Source organism: Rhinolophus sinicus, chromosome 1 (assembly GCF_057876585.1).
Source record: "Rhinolophus sinicus isolate RSI-liver-muscle chromosome 1, RSI-T2T, whole genome shotgun sequence".
Classification (NCBI taxonomy): domain Eukaryota; kingdom Metazoa; phylum Chordata; class Mammalia; order Chiroptera; family Rhinolophidae; genus Rhinolophus; species Rhinolophus sinicus.
Window position 1 is genome coordinate 201,991,219 of NC_142501.1, and position 16,672 is coordinate 202,007,890.

General features: G+C 40.7%; 1 protein-coding gene across 5 annotated transcripts in view; it reads left to right on the top strand.

The window, feature by feature from the left end:
• The window catches only part of KCNIP4 (potassium voltage-gated channel interacting protein 4), a 1,020,161-nt gene that overhangs the window by 795,877 nt on the left and 207,612 nt on the right, over nucleotides 1-16,672 (top strand). The window contains exon 1 of one of the 5 annotated variants that reach the window (XM_019743871.3): nucleotides 11,187-11,436. The exons of the other annotated variants lie outside the window; for them this stretch is intronic. Coding sequence (XP_019599430.3) covers nucleotides 11,325-11,436 — 112 coding nt within the window. The 5' untranslated portion in view covers nucleotides 11,187-11,324. Of the gene's footprint in view, nucleotides 1-11,186; nucleotides 11,437-16,672 lie in introns of those variants that run through there. 5 annotated transcript variants of the gene reach the window in all.

The following is a 16,672-nucleotide window of genomic DNA, read 5'->3' on the forward strand; positions in this document are numbered from 1 at the left end:
CACACACCATTGAGTGAGTCCCAATTGCTCTTCAGTCTTAGGTGACCCGCCTCCTGGCTATAACTGATTGACCCAAGGTGGGCCCAGCAGGATCACCCTTTGTGAAGTGTGAAATTTGGAGATGGATAGATGCCATGGTCAAGAGCGCCCAAATATGAGACATCTTCAGGGCAGCCCTCTCCTTTGATGCCTCCTGCCCTTGGTCTCTGCCTTGCACTCTTCTGCCAGGTTCACCTCTCCATCTTTGCTAGTGTCCCTGCCCGTCCCTTTCTGCCCATTGAGATGACCTCTTGTTTAGACCTTGCAGTAGCCTACTCACTGGTCTTCCTGTCTGTGGTTTCTTTTCTCTTTTCTTTCATTACTGTGCTTTTGCTTTTATTGTTACCAGATCAAGCAAACAGGACGCTATGATCATGTCACTGCACTGCCCAGAAACACTTATTAGATCCTCATCATTCAACTCTCTTATGGATGAATACCTGTGACTCTTCATAGTCTGCCCTCCCCAATTCCCAGTCTGATGAATTCTCACTGTACTAGAGGTTGAAGTTACTTGCTAATCTCTGATTATGACCATTGCTGAGCCAATTCATGTGATTCCAAATGCCTGTTGAGGAAAGAACCCTGTCATATGCCACTCATTCATTCGTTCGTTCATTCATTCATTCATTCATTCATTCATTCAACAAGTAGTTATGCAAAGCCTGTAATTACCAAGCACCATTCTAAATGCTAGAGATAATGTGACAAATAAGATTAGTAACAAACCTTACTGGGAACATTGTATACAAGTAGAAAGAGATAAGAAATGAATGGACTAACAAATAGGTAAAGAAAAATAAGTTCAGGGAGAGTAGTGAGTGCTGTGGAGAAAATAAAGCACAGCGGTTTTGTAGACTAATGGGCAATAGTGACAGAAGACATGGAATATTTCTGATGGGGTGACCAAGGAAGCCCTCTCTGAGAAGACAGCATGTGAGCCTAAACTTCAGGGATGAGAAAGAGCCAGAAATAAGAAGGAAACATCCTTGAAGGAAAGAGCATTCCACAGAGACAGATCAAGAAGCCCCAAGACTTTAGACAGGGATAATCTTGGTTCATTCAAAGAATTGAAAAACGGAGTGAGGACAGAACTGTGGCTTTAGAGGTTAGTGCAGGAGGATTGGGGGATGAAAATGGTCGCAGCTGAGAACAAAGAAAGGCCAAAGCGTGGTGAAGAGTTTAAATGTTATCCCCAATGTAATCAACAGCTACTGGAAGGCCATAAAGCAGGGAAGTTATATGAAAAATATACTCTTTAATCTATAAAGATTAATATAAATTCATTTAAACTTAATATAAAGATTAATGCTCTGTAAAAAAAAAGACTGCAGAGGTGTGAGAGCAAAAGCAGGAAATCAGACGGGTGTGTGTCACATGGCAGCTTGCGTCTAAAGCTATGTAAGCAGAGTACGTGAGAATTAGAGAGAGGTGGTATTTTCAAGGTGGAGCCAACAGGATTTGCTGATTGGATTGCATTGAGGGGGTCTCACATATGTCAAAACATAGTAGACACCCAATAAATGCTGATTGACTTGCTGAAGAAATGATTGGACCACTGTTCTTGGTCACACACAAACTCCATGGATCATTCCTGATGGACAACAGCCCTCCTACTCCCCTGCTCCCTTCTCTCCTCTCAGCTCCCACTGCACTTCAAATACACTTTTCCCAGGACGCGTATATTCTTCCTTGGATTTAGTGATTTATGTGAATTCTTTGTCTCCCTTCCTACACTGTAAGCTTCTTCATGGTGTGCATTCCTCAGAGTCCTTGCATATTTTTTGCATGGCAAATAAGCAGTGTCAACTTTTTTAAGGAAAGAATGAAGAAATGCACAAATGAAGTGAGATGGAGATAACGCGAAGGTCAAAGTTTATTGGGGTGACAGTAGTTACTAAAGTTATATAGGTTTCAGGGGTACAATTCTGTAATATTAATACATCATCTATATATCACACTGTATGTTTGCCACGCAGAGTCAGTTCTCCTTTCATCAGCATATATTTGGTTCCATTTACCCTCGTCTACCACCCCTCTTCCCCCTGTTAAAGAAACGATTACTGAGCTGCAGCATCTGAAATCTAAGGATCTTTCCAGATAGACTGAACAATTTCACAGCTCAGTTAGTTTAGGCTCTGCCTTGGTTGGAAGCCCAGGACTAACTGAGTGACTAAGAACGGCTATGTTTCAAAGAAGCGAGCCCTGCGAGGCAGTGGGAGGCTGGAAGGGTGAACGAGGACAGGTTCTCCTAATTTGCTTGGTCACATAGCATGACAAGTAGTTACGTGTCTTAACCATTCTGAACTGCAGTTTCTTATTTGTCAAATGGGTATAGTAACAGAGGTACCTCGGAGATGGCTTGTGAAGAAATAATAATAATTACTCCTGCAACCAGAGGACTCGTTTTGTGCTCTGCCATGCCCTAAATGCTTTAGCTGTACTCTATACTAACCCATTTATTGCTCCTGACAATGCTGGGAGGTACACGCTTTTACTATCCGCATTTTATAAATCACTGATATAAAGCATTTACCACAGCACCCGACACAAACCATCCTGTAAGTTTCAGAGAAGAAAAACAAGCTGGATATGGAGCCAGAACACTTGGTTTTAAAACCCAGTTTTGCTGCTGTTCTTGACCTTGGATAAGGCAAACTCTCATAACCTCAATTTCCTCATTTAAAAAAAAATATATATATAAATGAGACAGCCAGTGAAAGGGCAAATACACATTAAATTACAACAAAATCCTGGATAAACGTAGATATGTGGAAAGTGTTAGTGTTGATTTTTAACTCAAGTGCCAAAGACACCAGTCCATTTAAACAGTGTTCTTTGGAGAAAGCAGCATGTGGATCTTCAAAGGAGAAAGCCCCTCATTTACCACAGTTTTGTTACTGCCCTGAACAATCTTTCTGAAAGTCATGGCTTGTGACTTTCTCATGTTCGGAGGATTGACTACTTGAAGTAAAAAATGAAAACCTTAGTAGCTGAAGATCTCAGTTCATTTCTAGTCTTATCCATCCCAAGGATGTCTGGGCCAGTTAATTAGAGCATGCCAGGTGAGTGCCCTTCCACAGCTGATGAAGCACCTCCTTCTCCATTATCTCTTGTGATCCTCCCGGAAATTCTGTAAAAAGGAACATTATCCCGGTTCTGTTGACTCCAGGGTTGTATCTCCTATAACTCCTAATTTAGTCTTGGATTCACAGACTTCTCCATACCTAATTGCTTCTGACCACTAAAATGAAAGTAGAGCGTTCCTCAATGTGCTCATTAGCCTGTGTCTTCTGAATTGTTTGATATACCTTTTGCATATTTTAAAATGTACTCTCTTCAGCATTCTTAGTGAACATTGGAAGTTCAGAGATAAGAAGGCTGATTAAAGTTGCCCTTCCCATCTCTAAAACAAGGTACACACACATACACACACACACACACACACACACACACACACACACTCACTCATGCAAACATATATCTCAAGTGGCTTGCTCCGGATGAAGTACATTCTATCTTTGTGGGTTTCAGATTAGGGTTAGCTTTTCTTATTTAAAGGAGTGTATACTGTTAAAAGCAAATCATATATTACAACTGCATGATATGCAGAATAATGACCCCTGCCAAGACATCTATATCCTAATCCCCAGAGCCAGTGGAAACACTAGGTGACGTGGAAAGGGTGATTAACATTGCAGATGTAATTAATGTTGCTAATCAGCTGAACTTAAAATAGGAAGATCATCCTGGATTATGCAGGCAGACCAGATGACATCACCAAGAGAAGTGAAGGAGAATGGTGGAAGAGGTAGGTTCAGAATGATGCTGCCTGAGAAAGACTCAACTGGCCACTGCTGGCGTTGAAGATGGAGGTGGCCACTAACCAAGGAATATGGGCCTAGAACCTAGAAAAGGCAAGGAAACAGATTCTTTCCTAAGCCTCCTAAAGGAACACAGCCCTGCAGACACCTTGATTTTAGCCCAATGAGAAGCATTTCTCCAGAGATGTAAGATAATACATTCTGTTGTTTTAAGCATCAGCCTTGTGGTAATTTGTTACAGCAGCAATAAGAAACCAATACAAACTGATTTTGGCACTACGATAATAGGAGTATAATGATAGAAGACATGTAATCTCCCGCAGTAGTCAGGCAAACTAAAATGCTGACCGACTGTAAGTTCTGGGGACATGTAATTCTAGGAAGAACAATTATTCACTTTCCAGCTCTCCAGTCCTCTGGTTTTGGAAATGAAAGAAATGATCCCAGTGATAAGTGTGTGTGTGTGTGTGTGTGTGTGTGTGTGTGTGTGTGTGTGTGTGTTGTTTAAATTAAGGACCATTTAAGCTTTACAAAAACAAATTCTGGAATCTGGTGCCTGAGACAGGATTAAGGGGAGAGAGAGAGAGAGAGAGAGAGACAGAGAGAGAGAGAGAGACAGAGAGAGAGAGAGAGAGAGAGAGAGAGAGAGAGAGAGAGAGAGAAAGAGAGAGAGATTGAGAAAGAAAGAGAGAGAGACAGAGATTGAGAAAGAAAGAGAGAAGGAACAGGAACGAGCAAAGGAGGGAGGGAGAGAGAGAGGAAAAATGAAGAAAGGAAGAATAAACAAGGGGGCTTTGGAACTGTTCTCAGAGAATGATCTTGAGAACCAGTCTTTCCATATAGTCAGTATGACTCTTTATGCACGACATGACCCAGAAAAATCATTCAGAGTCATTAGAGATTGGAATGATTTTAAATCTAGACCCCTTGGGCTCTCTTCCCCAGAGTTCTGCTGTGGGACGTGAAATGAGCCAATGCTCTGAGGACACCCAAGTCACCTATGTGAACTTTGCACCTAAGAACTGAGAGGCCCAAGCTGGTGGAGTGATAAATCCATGGCAGCAGGGCCCTGCCCACGTGAACAGGAAGGCGTCACCACTGGGCCCAGGAACAGACACTGAGGGCAGGACCGCAGGCCCAACTATAGCTAGTGTAACATCCATGGAAATGCTATTCATCACACTTTTAAAACCACCTGCTCTATTCCCAAGGTCACTTAAAGCTACTGCTGAGAAAGTAAAACTGAAGAGTTACTCTGCGTCTAGTTAAAAGGGTCCCAGACATGGATGGACCAGGGAAATAGGATATATTCTCAGAGAAATAACCCTTTGCTTGTCCCTTTCCCTACAGCATTTTTTATTCCTATTTTACATCTGGTCTCCCTGGAAGTCTCGGAGAATCCCACAAGCAGAAAACAGACCAAATTCAGCTTATGTCTGACGTGGACAATTCCTTGTCTCTTCTCTCTCTCATTTCTCCCTTCCTCTTTTCTTCCTCTCTTTTCTCCCGCCTTCAACTTTCCTCCTAACTCCTCTACTCTCCTGAGCCCCTCCCCTTAGCTCATTTCTCTTTCTGTTCCTCTTCGACCTCGCTCCCAGGAAAGAACTTGGTACTAAACATGTACATTTCAGTAGAGGTTATGGCCGCACTCCGTTCTAACTTCTGGATTCTATTTGCACTTTAAAATGTGACTCTCTTTATTTAATGAAGCTACAATAAAAATAAAACGAAACAAAAATACTGATATTTATATATATGCCTCCCCAGGGATGTAAAGAGACTGGCTCTTGAGTGAGAATTGCTGAGGTTAAATCCCAACTCCTTGCCTTCTGGCATGTAACAGTCCAGGAGGAAATATTTTCCTCTACTCATTTATGTTCAGTGCTTGGAGGCCTGCAAATTAGACTAGCAAAAGGCAGATTAACAGGAGAAAAGGCATAACCATTTACGTGCATGAAAGTTCAGAGAAATGAGTGAAACGCAAAGAAGCAGGTGCTGGGGCTTATGTACCATTTTAACAAAAGAAAAAGAGTTTGAATTTCAAGGGATGATAAATTATAGGAAGTGACTAGGAAATATATGGGGGAAACTAATAGAAGATAAAGCTTATTTTACTTAGGGTTGTTTATGCAGACTTATCTTGGTGCTGGCTCTCTGTCTCTGATGATAAGAGTTACTCTCTGATTTCTAGCTCAGGGGTGGGCGGGGGTAGGGCTTCAAAAAGGGAAATGTATGCGCTGCTTTTCAGTAGATAAGAGGAGAGCAGAGAACTCCTCTTGCAGCTGCTGATTCTCAATTACTTTTAGCTCAGAACAGTCCTTGTGCCAAAATGGCATATTTTGGAGTGGCATATTCTGATCCCTTTCACAGTTTGGGGCAAGTTACTTAAGATATGCATTTCAGTGTCCTCATCTGCAAAAGGAGGTTAGTAATATTACCTATCATAATCTATCAAGATGTTCTGATGATTCAATGAGATCATTTATGTAACGCACACAATACACTGTCTATCACATAGTAGGGGCTTAAAATTATCGTGATCCTAATTATAACATAATAAGGAAAAGGGTGATAATTTTTATCATCCTTCATAATCACTGCCCTAAAGTCAGCTCATTTTAGTTGTATGTAACAGATACTTTTTTTTATAAAGAGGGCACATGAAAAGGATTGTGACATGAGAGCTAAAGTTATCTGTCATATTGAATTGTTGAACCCGAGAACCCACTCAATTTAAGCCAGAAAGGCCAGATGGAAAAAAAAAATTAGAGCTGGCAAAACAAAAGTCATACGTTATAGGTAAAGTTTATAGTCTTATGATCATTTTCTAGTTGCATTTCCAAATAATCTGCTACTTTGTTTATATTAAGATTATGTACTTCACATGCTTTGACCACAAAATACATGAGAACTCTATTCTAGATAGCTTAGTGCAATATTGCTGGAAGTTTCTTAAAGTGGAAGGTATTCCCCCACCATCATCATCACATTATGGATTCAATAGGACACTCAAAACAGAAAGCTGGATGCTGAATTGTTTAATGGAAAACCAAGTATGGTATATATTTTAAAGAAATCCATTCTAGATGCTTTTACAAATCTTTCAGGATGAGCCCTGAAGCAAAGTGAGATTGTTCGAGTCCTGTCACGTTTGAGTGGAAAGCTTGTCTGGAGTACATTCAGGGATCTTTCCAAGTAAGTAAGAAACCCCAAGATACAGGGATGTGATATATTTTAGGGAAGAAGTAAGGGTTGGGGGTAGACTAGAGGGCACCAGAGGGTAAGGGAATCCTAAACTTAGAAGAGACGCTAAAGGTCATACACCAACCTTATCCTCATATTGCTCTATATCTCCTCAGTTGTTTAAAAAAAAAAAATCTCGATTGGGCTTTTCTCTTCAATGGAACCTTCTAGATGATGCCAACCACATTGCTGTCTTACTGCTCTTAACTCCTATTGGCTGAGAGTAGAAAATATTTCTTTTGGACCTTAACTTTTTTAACTTCTTAGTTTATCATCTTGATTTCTCTGTTGTTAGCAAATCAGGAATCATGAAGAGCTAGGGGATTCAAATAAACTGTTTTACTTCCCAAATCCTTTGACCTGAATGAGTCAATTCTCTGCACCTCACTTTTAAGTAACTGTAAAACAAAATGATCGGATTATTTGAACTTTAAATGACTGCTAAAGGTTTATACAAATATAAACACTCTTGAATTTAAACTTAACTAGTTTCTATATGCGTTGTCATTCTAGCTACATTTTTGGAGAGATAACATATAGGTAGGCAAATCTATCTAGCTTTAACTTTTTTTTTCTTAACTTTATTAGTTAATGTGTGGACAAATTTTAGAATAGTGTCATACACTTATAATTTCTCCATAAATGTTAACAGATATAAATCCTGGTTGTGCCCGTTATTGAAGGTGACTTTGTGAAAATAACAATCTCAATGATTCTTTGTTTTTATTTTTCTTTGAAATAGAGTTAATAATACCTAACTGGGTTGGGATAAGATTAAATGAATTTATACATATAAAGTGCACAGTATAGTGCCTGGCTTAGAGTAAGTGGGTGGGCAATGTTATCTCTTTGGTATTCCTTTCCTTTGGTATGAAAGACAAAACTTTGCTGGACACCCCTTATGATGTAAGGAAAGGTGTGATTCTGGGAATGACAAAAGAAAGCAGGGGTAGTTGGAGGGGTGGGGTGGTAGATGAGGGTAAAAGGGATCAAACATACAGTGATGGAAGGAGAACTGACTCTGGGGTGGTGAACACACACTGTGATATACAAATTGTGTATTGCAGAATTGTACACCTGAAACCTGTGTAACTTTACTAACCATTGTCACCCCAATAAACTTTTAAAATAATAATAATAATAATAATAATAATAATAATAATAATAGGGGAAGGCTGGGCCACCAAGACTCTCAGCTGGTGAATTCTAAATTAATGCCATTGTCCTGAAGGGAAGTCCTGCCTAGAATCAACAAAATCATATCTGTGGGGTTTCATGTGAATTTCAAGAATAGTTGGGATTTCTTTCCTGGAAAATGAGTGTGGCAATTTTAAAACACTTTGCCTAACTCTGTAAATCAAGAGATCAATTGACAAATATTTCCTGAAATCTGCTGACGGGTATTAAGGGAGAAGAAAAATGAATTTGGGAGTCAGACAAAGGAATGTTTGAATTCTGGGTCTATTACATTTGTAGCCATCTGACCTTGGTCAAAGTCTCTTAATCTCTCTATTCCTTAGTTTTTTTGCAAGTCTAATATGGCATTGTATAGGATTAACAGAGACAGTTATAGTTGACTTAACCTAAATAATCTGTGTAATTTTTTTTTTTCTTTTTAACTTTTGACTTCTTATAGCTATATGTTGGCAGGAATTTCAGAGAATCATTACTGAAAACATTTATTTTCCCATCAGCTACTGAGAATTGTTTCCCCTTCACTGGTTTGCTGACACAACTGAAAACAACACATTTAGATGGACAGGTGGTTGGGCAGATTGATAGAAAGATACTGCCCATAAACATATTATCCAAAATGAAAAGCACCATTATAAAAGCCAACCTGGTGATCTCAGTACATTCCTGGTGCCCAGAGAAGACAAACAGCCCTGTGGGCTGGGTTGATTAGGAAGTCTTCATGGACAAGAGACTAAAACTAGACTAGGAGCCGGGAGGAGTGTCAGGACCAGGGAAGAGCAAAGTCGCTTCATCCATCTCAGCCCGGCAAAGCCTCTAAAGAGCTGGCAGTTCTGTCATAATCCCACAACTGCCATGTGCTGAGCAGGGGCTGGTGTTCCCCCGCTCAGCTCTCCATGTCTCAGTTAACTCTGACCTCAACCATGAGAAGGATGCAGTCACATTCTCATCTTGAACTTAGAAAACTGAGACAGCGATGGAGCTGTTTTCCCAAGGTCACACAGCAACAAGTGACAGAACCAGGATTTAGCCCAGGTCTACCCACCCCAGTGCTTGTGTATGATATACTACTTCTAATGATGAAAGCTACCATTACCGATGGCTACCTCCTCTGAAGTCTCCGTCCTGTTACATCACCCACATTTCCCCAGGTGGAGCTGACTTTCTCTTCTGTGCTCACACTGTACCCGGTAAAGATATCTGTTCAAGGGCTGGTGCATTTATTGATCACCTTCAGTTTCATGCCCATTTCTCCTATTAACCTATAAGTGTCCAAAGGATAGGTGTGGATATTATTTACCGTCCTTCACATACCATAGCTCGTACGAGCAGCTTAATAAATGTTAATGAATAACTGAATGAATAATTAACGCCTATTTTCTATCAAGCGCTGTGTCCACAGCTTTGGCAAATAAGTTAAACTCGTTATGCTTCAGTTTCCTCACGTACAAAATAAAGATGGTCATAGTACATACCACACAGAGCTGTGGGGATGAGTTAATTGTCGATAAATCACTCTGTCAGCACATGATCAGTGCTCAGTAAATGTTAACTATTATTATGACCACAATTCTCTTTAAATGGAGAACTTTAAATAAAAACATTAAAGTATCATAACTGCAACTTCACACAATAGAAACTGTTTTCAGAGAGGTTAAGTGTCTTGCAGAAAAACACACAGCACAGAAGTAGAAGAACCAGGAAATGCCACCACCCCCCGGGCTCTAAGATATTACTCATAAGCCCTTATATGTCAGTGTGTTCCTGGGGCTAGAGATCCTTCCCAGACAGGGTGCCATTCGATTCTCTTTGGCACCACGACGGGGCTGGGCTTCAGCAGAGTGGAGCTAACTGGCAAAGTCATGAAGCCAGTGTGGTCCTGGAAGAACCCAGAGTCCAGGACCACGCCTAGGCTGCTGGCCTGGTTTGGAATCAGATATGCCAGGAGATCTTTTGAGACAGCACAACCCACACCTCCCTGATGATAATTGTCACCTAGTTTTTTGTTTAGGAACACAAACTCCAGGCTCTTTTGAATCAGACGCTAAGAGAGTTTTTAACAAGCACCACGAGTGACTTTATCATCAGGGAAGTTTGTGAAACTTTGCTTTGGAGACCGGCTGAATGAAGCAAGACTTTAAAAGATGATGGTGGTACTCACCCTCCAGGGGGCAGTTACTGAACGTCAGTGTTCTTACAACATTTGGCTCTGCCTCACCCTCCATCCATGCATGTCTATAAATATAAAGACAAAATCAGTCTCCCTGCTAATGCTCCCTACGTGTTAGTGAGGACCAGTAGAGTGGCAGGGGGAGGCAGCTTGGATGCTCTTGTTCCTGGAAGCCACTGACTGAATCATGGATCTTTTGCTCCTGCACTTTTCTCCTAGAAAAGCTGCCCACAGGCATCCACATGGGGCTTTCTGAAAAGGGCAGTAGGCACCAGCCACGAAAACTGATTTTTTTTTTCCTGGCATCCCAAGAGGGGGGTGAGCTCGCTCGCCGAGCAAGCTCTGGAAAGAGAGAGCAGCTGCTATGGCAAAAAAGGGCCATTCGCAAGCTTCCCAGGCAGCAAACTAGCTCGCAAGACAGCCCTGCCCAGCCCCTCACTGCATTGTCAGCTCAGGAGTACCCGCCCATGCTCTCCAGGGCAAGTTTCCTGGGAGTGTCCCTTCTCTCCACGGAAGACACAGCAAAGTCCCCAGTTCTCCAACAGAGGTTGCTTTTGCAGCTCTGAAGTCCAAGTACTTGCTGGCTGCAGCTCAGAGTCCTGAGGCAGACACGCCGTGGTTGGGGGACCCCATCAGGCAAATGCCAGCAGCAGCATGAGAGGCTGGACTTCAGCCCAGGTCGGTCCTCACCCTGGGGGGCTGCTGCCTGGCCCGGTGGAGGCGTATCTGCGAGGAGCTGCTCACTTTCCCCCCTCAGGAGTCTTTGTTCCAAGACAGATAGTGCTTGGATTCTCTCATTAACTCCCTCCGCTCCAAAGGGGTCCGGAGGCTGGGATGCTCTGCCAGCTTGAAGGATGTTGACTCTGGAGTGGGAGTCAGAAGGACTGCAAACAGTGGGTATTGTTGTGATTATATGTGCATCTCTGAAGCTGCTTCACTTGCTGGGACTGATTGATTTTTCGCAAGGTAAAGTGGTTTCTCCCAGTCTGTGCCTTTGGTCAGGGCTGGTTCAGAACTGGATGCAGACGCTGCGGAAGTTGAGGTTTAGTACCCAAAGTAAAAGTTGTAAAATATGCATGCTTGCCATGGAGCAGCCTAGCCCTGGACAGTTCATTTCTGTTCACCCAGATATGTGACATTGGGAGGGAAGGGATAGTGTACCATTATCTTTCTATTTGAAATCTATTTGAGTTGAGGGTAATATTGTGGGTTATATATATTTCCAAGGTGAGAATTAGGACTCTCTCATGTGGGGTGATAATACAGCGTTTTATTGTTTTTGTTTTTTTCTTTTTCTTTCTTTTTCTGTTTCTTTTTTTGGCTGTCAAGTTCATGTTGGCTACCACCACACCTTAATGTCATCAGAAATTCCATCCCCTGGAGAAGTACCCTGATTTGTGAGGGAAATATCTGCATGTGCTTTTTTAGTAAGGAGATGGGGGTGGAGCTGGGTTGTTTATTATGATAGAAAATGGGTAAGCTTTTGGTTTAAAAATGAGTTACTGGATGCTTAGCAAAGCTGTGTTTTGGATGCTTAATTTGCAAAAGTGTTTCTTTTATGTTTCCCAATGAGCCAGTTTGCTCATTTGTCTCTTAAGTGGAAGCAAATACACATTGGACAGCATTGTCGCTACCAATAAATGTTTTATTCACCGAATGTAAATTTATTTGAAGCTGAGAAAGTAAAAAAAAAAAAAATTGATTAACTTTGCTTTAACAATTTGAACATGTGTGTGTACACACACACACTTATATTTTTCACGAAATAATTTTTCTACTGAAAAAACATACTTTGAATCATTTCAGTTTCTATCATTTGGTGTCAATTTTATATCCAAACTCTCCTTTCTTCTCAAGTGAAAGAATGGAGTTCTTGAGACACTTACTAATATTCCTTCCAGATAACGATGTGATCTTTTATTGCCAAGTTATTTGTGAATATTCACTTCTCATGTTCTGTGTATTTTGGAAGTTTATGGAACTATTTAAGCCTGCCCATGCTGTAAGCTTTGTAACTAACTACAGGAACTAAGACCTGCCAGCTAAGATGACATCATCCCAAACTATATCCGGTGTATAGGTTGTTTCTGGTAATATATTAGTGATCAGTGTATCTTATCTTCATAAAGTCCTTTTATCCTAGGAAGTGGGTTCATTTGGTTCTAACTCTTTAGATCAGTAGAAGAACATAAGTTCTTATGTAATTTTCATACCTTCTTTTAAATATTCTCAATCTCTGACAAATCCTGCTGAGGCACACATGCAAATAATATTGTCATGGGATTAAATGAAACCTCAGAAGTTAGTTTCTTCCTTTTCTCCGACGGCACAGTAACTTGATGTAATACCTGGAAGGAGTGCAATGCCTCACAAACTTCTCCAAGTTTCACACAACAATCTGCATTATTTTAAGATTTCTGCCTCAATGCACTAATGTCGGCGGGTGTCATAATAAAGTACACATGTGATCATTTGAATTACTCTGCTTGGAATAATTTGCTTCTGTTTCCTTTTCTCACCATGTCAGTTTTGTCCTCTGATCTCGCTTGAGTCATGGTCCCCAAGTTTAGTGCACTATACTCCAGGTGGCTTGGAGTCAGAGCTACAGGAAGAGGTCTCTAAAGGAGAATCCTCAGAGAGGTATTTGAGGAAGTTCATGGTCAGAGTACTATGGGATAGCACACAGTCCTTTTCTTGCCAATGTTGAGAATGTCGGAAATTAAAGTCAAAGGTCCCAAGTTTCATATCCCTGCCTGCCATGGACTCAGCTGTTGTTCTTTAAGTTCTGTTTTATGTCACTTAAAGTTGAAGGTTTTCACATGAAAACTTCAAATTTGAGTTTCAACAATATGAAAAATAGAATTATAAACCTGACATCCCCAACTTGTGTCACAGGTTTGTGAGCTAGTCTGAAACATCCTTCTTGGGATGGATTTCCATATTCCAATCCAAGTAGTATCCATGTTCATATATGAATCTATATTTCTATACACATATATGTGTAGAAGTGCCTACATATTTATAGATATTATGTAAAATGTCCAGTAAGCTGGGCAAACATAGGACTCAATGTATAAGCTAAAATCAAGGACGCAGGTTACTATCATACTTGAGTTATAACCCCTATTTACTTGACAAATGAGTGTTTTTTATTCTGAAGTACGTGTTAGAAAATGCTGCTCTAGTCCATCTTTCTCATTTTCTACAGCAGATTATTGCAACCCAGACAGGTCAACTGATTTATCAGAAGCAAACGTGCTGGGAGCAGAGACAGGACCAAAACCCAGGGTACTAAATCCTATGTACTGCTTTTCCTACTGCAACACACTTTTCATTTATCCCTCTTCCCTAATACTGGGAAAGAGAATTCATGAGAACATACACAGAAAATTTAGCGAATCCCTGAATTCCTAAACTGTCCACTAGCACCCTGTGAGATATCTAAAAGAAATACTTTCATAAGAAACAAGATCACATGATAGCCACCTGTTAATAATTTCTACAAGTCTTTGACCCTAGCCCAAGTGTGGACCCCAAGAGTGGCATGTAAGCAAGCTAAGCCTGATCACCTATAAAGTCATCATTTATGACTTCATCATAGATTAGAGGTAGAATTAGAACCAAAGCAAACCATGTGGTCTCCTGAGCCCCTTTCCCTCTAAGGGGCACTGAATTTGGACCATGTGTGGTTCATATTTAAAGGTGACGAATGACCAGTGCTAGTGGAGTGCAGCAATGAGACCAGTAAGATCATGAGCATTCTGGCCTAGGCCCCTGTCTGTGTTTTCCCAGACTGTGGCATTGTCCAAGCAGAAACACCACTTAGGCTCTTTGATCACCAGCCAAGTGCAGAAACAAGAAAAGACGCAGCTAGAGAGCAAGCCGCAAAATATTAGAGGATCAGGCCTTCATATCTTTCTACCTGCAAAGGATCAAACGAGCAAGAAGGGCCATCCCAATGTAGATTGTTAAACTTGTCCCTGACACTACACTACCTAGAAAATATGGCCCAGAATCAGGCCAGGAAATTGGCCATTCTTTTTGGTGGACAAGTGATGAGGCCCAGAGCAGAAACTTGAGCTTCTTTTAGGCAACATTAAACTTGTGTACTGTTCTCAGGAATCAATGATTCTTCGCTGGTACCACGGTGGAGTATTTTCTCCAGTGTGACTCTGTGCAGAGATTAGCTTAGAAAGTACTTCTGAGTCTGTTTGAATGAGACGGTCTATGTGAGTATTGTGATAAGACACTCTTACCTTAGTATTATCCTCTACAATGGCTAGTGAGAGTTAGCTATGGAGAGAAAAGAGTTAAGAGAAACATTTCTGCTCCCACCTAAATTAGATTTCAATTTTGATAAAGCCCTATTTAAACAATAATTCTCTTTCAGCTGAAAATCAAGGTTTAAGAAGCAAAAGCAATTTATAAAAAAGATTAAAGTGACTAATGGGATTTTAATATAATGATTAGAGGTTTTACTCATATCCACTTATTCATAAGGGAAACAAAGAAGTATGCACACAAGAGTAATGTCATTATTGCATAGTTTAGCATGTAATATACGTCTTAATGAATTATAAATGTGTGCAGGGTTCTCTGTTAGTCACTGACTGAGGAAGGTGCAAGATGTGCATTAAAGGATCGTACCCTCAGTAAGCTTCCATTCTAGTTAAGGAAAACTAATTGCCAAATAAGACAGAAGAAATAAGTGCTGAGTATAAGCCCAAGGAATGGCCTGTAGACGCACAGATGGAGTGGTGCATTCTGGGAAGTGCTCAAGGGAAGGCTTCATGGAGAAAAAGAAAAACAATTGTACAGGACTTTGCAGTATGAGAAGGATTTCACAAGTTGGAGAATGAGGGGAGAACATTCCAGACTGAGCAAAGAACTTGAGTTGTGATGCCACTCACTGGCAGGAGGTGGCTTTCATGGAGAAGGGCAGTGGGTTGTAGCACATGGGAATGCGATTGTTAAAACGGGTAATGTGGCTGGAGCGGTCACTTGGGATGCAAATGCTGAGAGTGCACACTTGCTCTCTGACCAGTGGATCAACCTGGGAGTGGGTGAAGATGAGTTCAGAGGCAAGGGAGTGGAAGTAGAGGTTCCAGTTATGCTTTGGGAACAATTCAGGTGAGAGACAACAAGACCAAAAATCTATACATTGCCATCCTCAATAAAATACTTAGTAGGAACTGTCAATTTGCAGTTTTTCCAGAAATTCATATTCAATATAATACTGTTGGTCTGCAAGTGTTCTAAAATGGCATAATTGCATTTTATTTCAGGGCAACATTGTTTAGCTTTAAATATATGTCTTATGAGAAAAGGAAGAATTGTGGGGCACACAGAGGTTATAGCTATAAATATAGGAGCTCTCTTTATGGTGGGAACTTTAAAATTCTCATAGATCTCACAACTTGCAAGATCTTCAATTATTCTGAAATTTTTATTTTGGAAAATTTTAGGCACACAAAGTATAGAGGATAGCATAGCAAACTTCCATATACACATCGTCCAGCTTCAATAACTACCAATACTTTGCCATTTGTGTTTCAGCAATGGCTGGCACTTCAAAATAGTTTTTCCTTATCTAAAATATACCAGGCACTCCGCTAGGTCAAGAATACAAAGACGAATTAAAGATAATCACTGCTCTCAAGGAACTCTCAGTTGTATAAGGAGATGGGGAATGTAAACAAAGACAATACATTATGGTAGATAGATCAATACAAGTGAGTCCAACATATAAAAGAAAAATGAAAAGCAATTAAATGCAAGTGGAAGGGATAGAAGTGATCAGAGATGACTCTCTGGAGGTGAATTCTAAGCTGGCTTTTAATAGATAAAGAGAAGTTTATCGAATTCCTATGCCAGAAAGGTGCTTGTGCAAATTCTATTAATATATGCTGGCACTGGGTGAAATAATACCATACCCACACAGGGACACGCTACACAACGTGGAATTCCGCCAATAACAACAGATGAAGTGTACAGGGGTGTTGACACGCTTTTATTCCTTCTCCTTGATTGTATAATTAACCCTCCTATGTAGCACGATGCTTGGTATATAGAAGTTACTCAAAAAGTATGGCATGAGCATCACTTACTGTCATTTAGTGACAGTCTCAGTGCACTTCTATGCAAGTGACATAATTGAGGGCCTCCAAGGTCTCTTTCAAGTTTCCATAGTAGCCTGGAAACT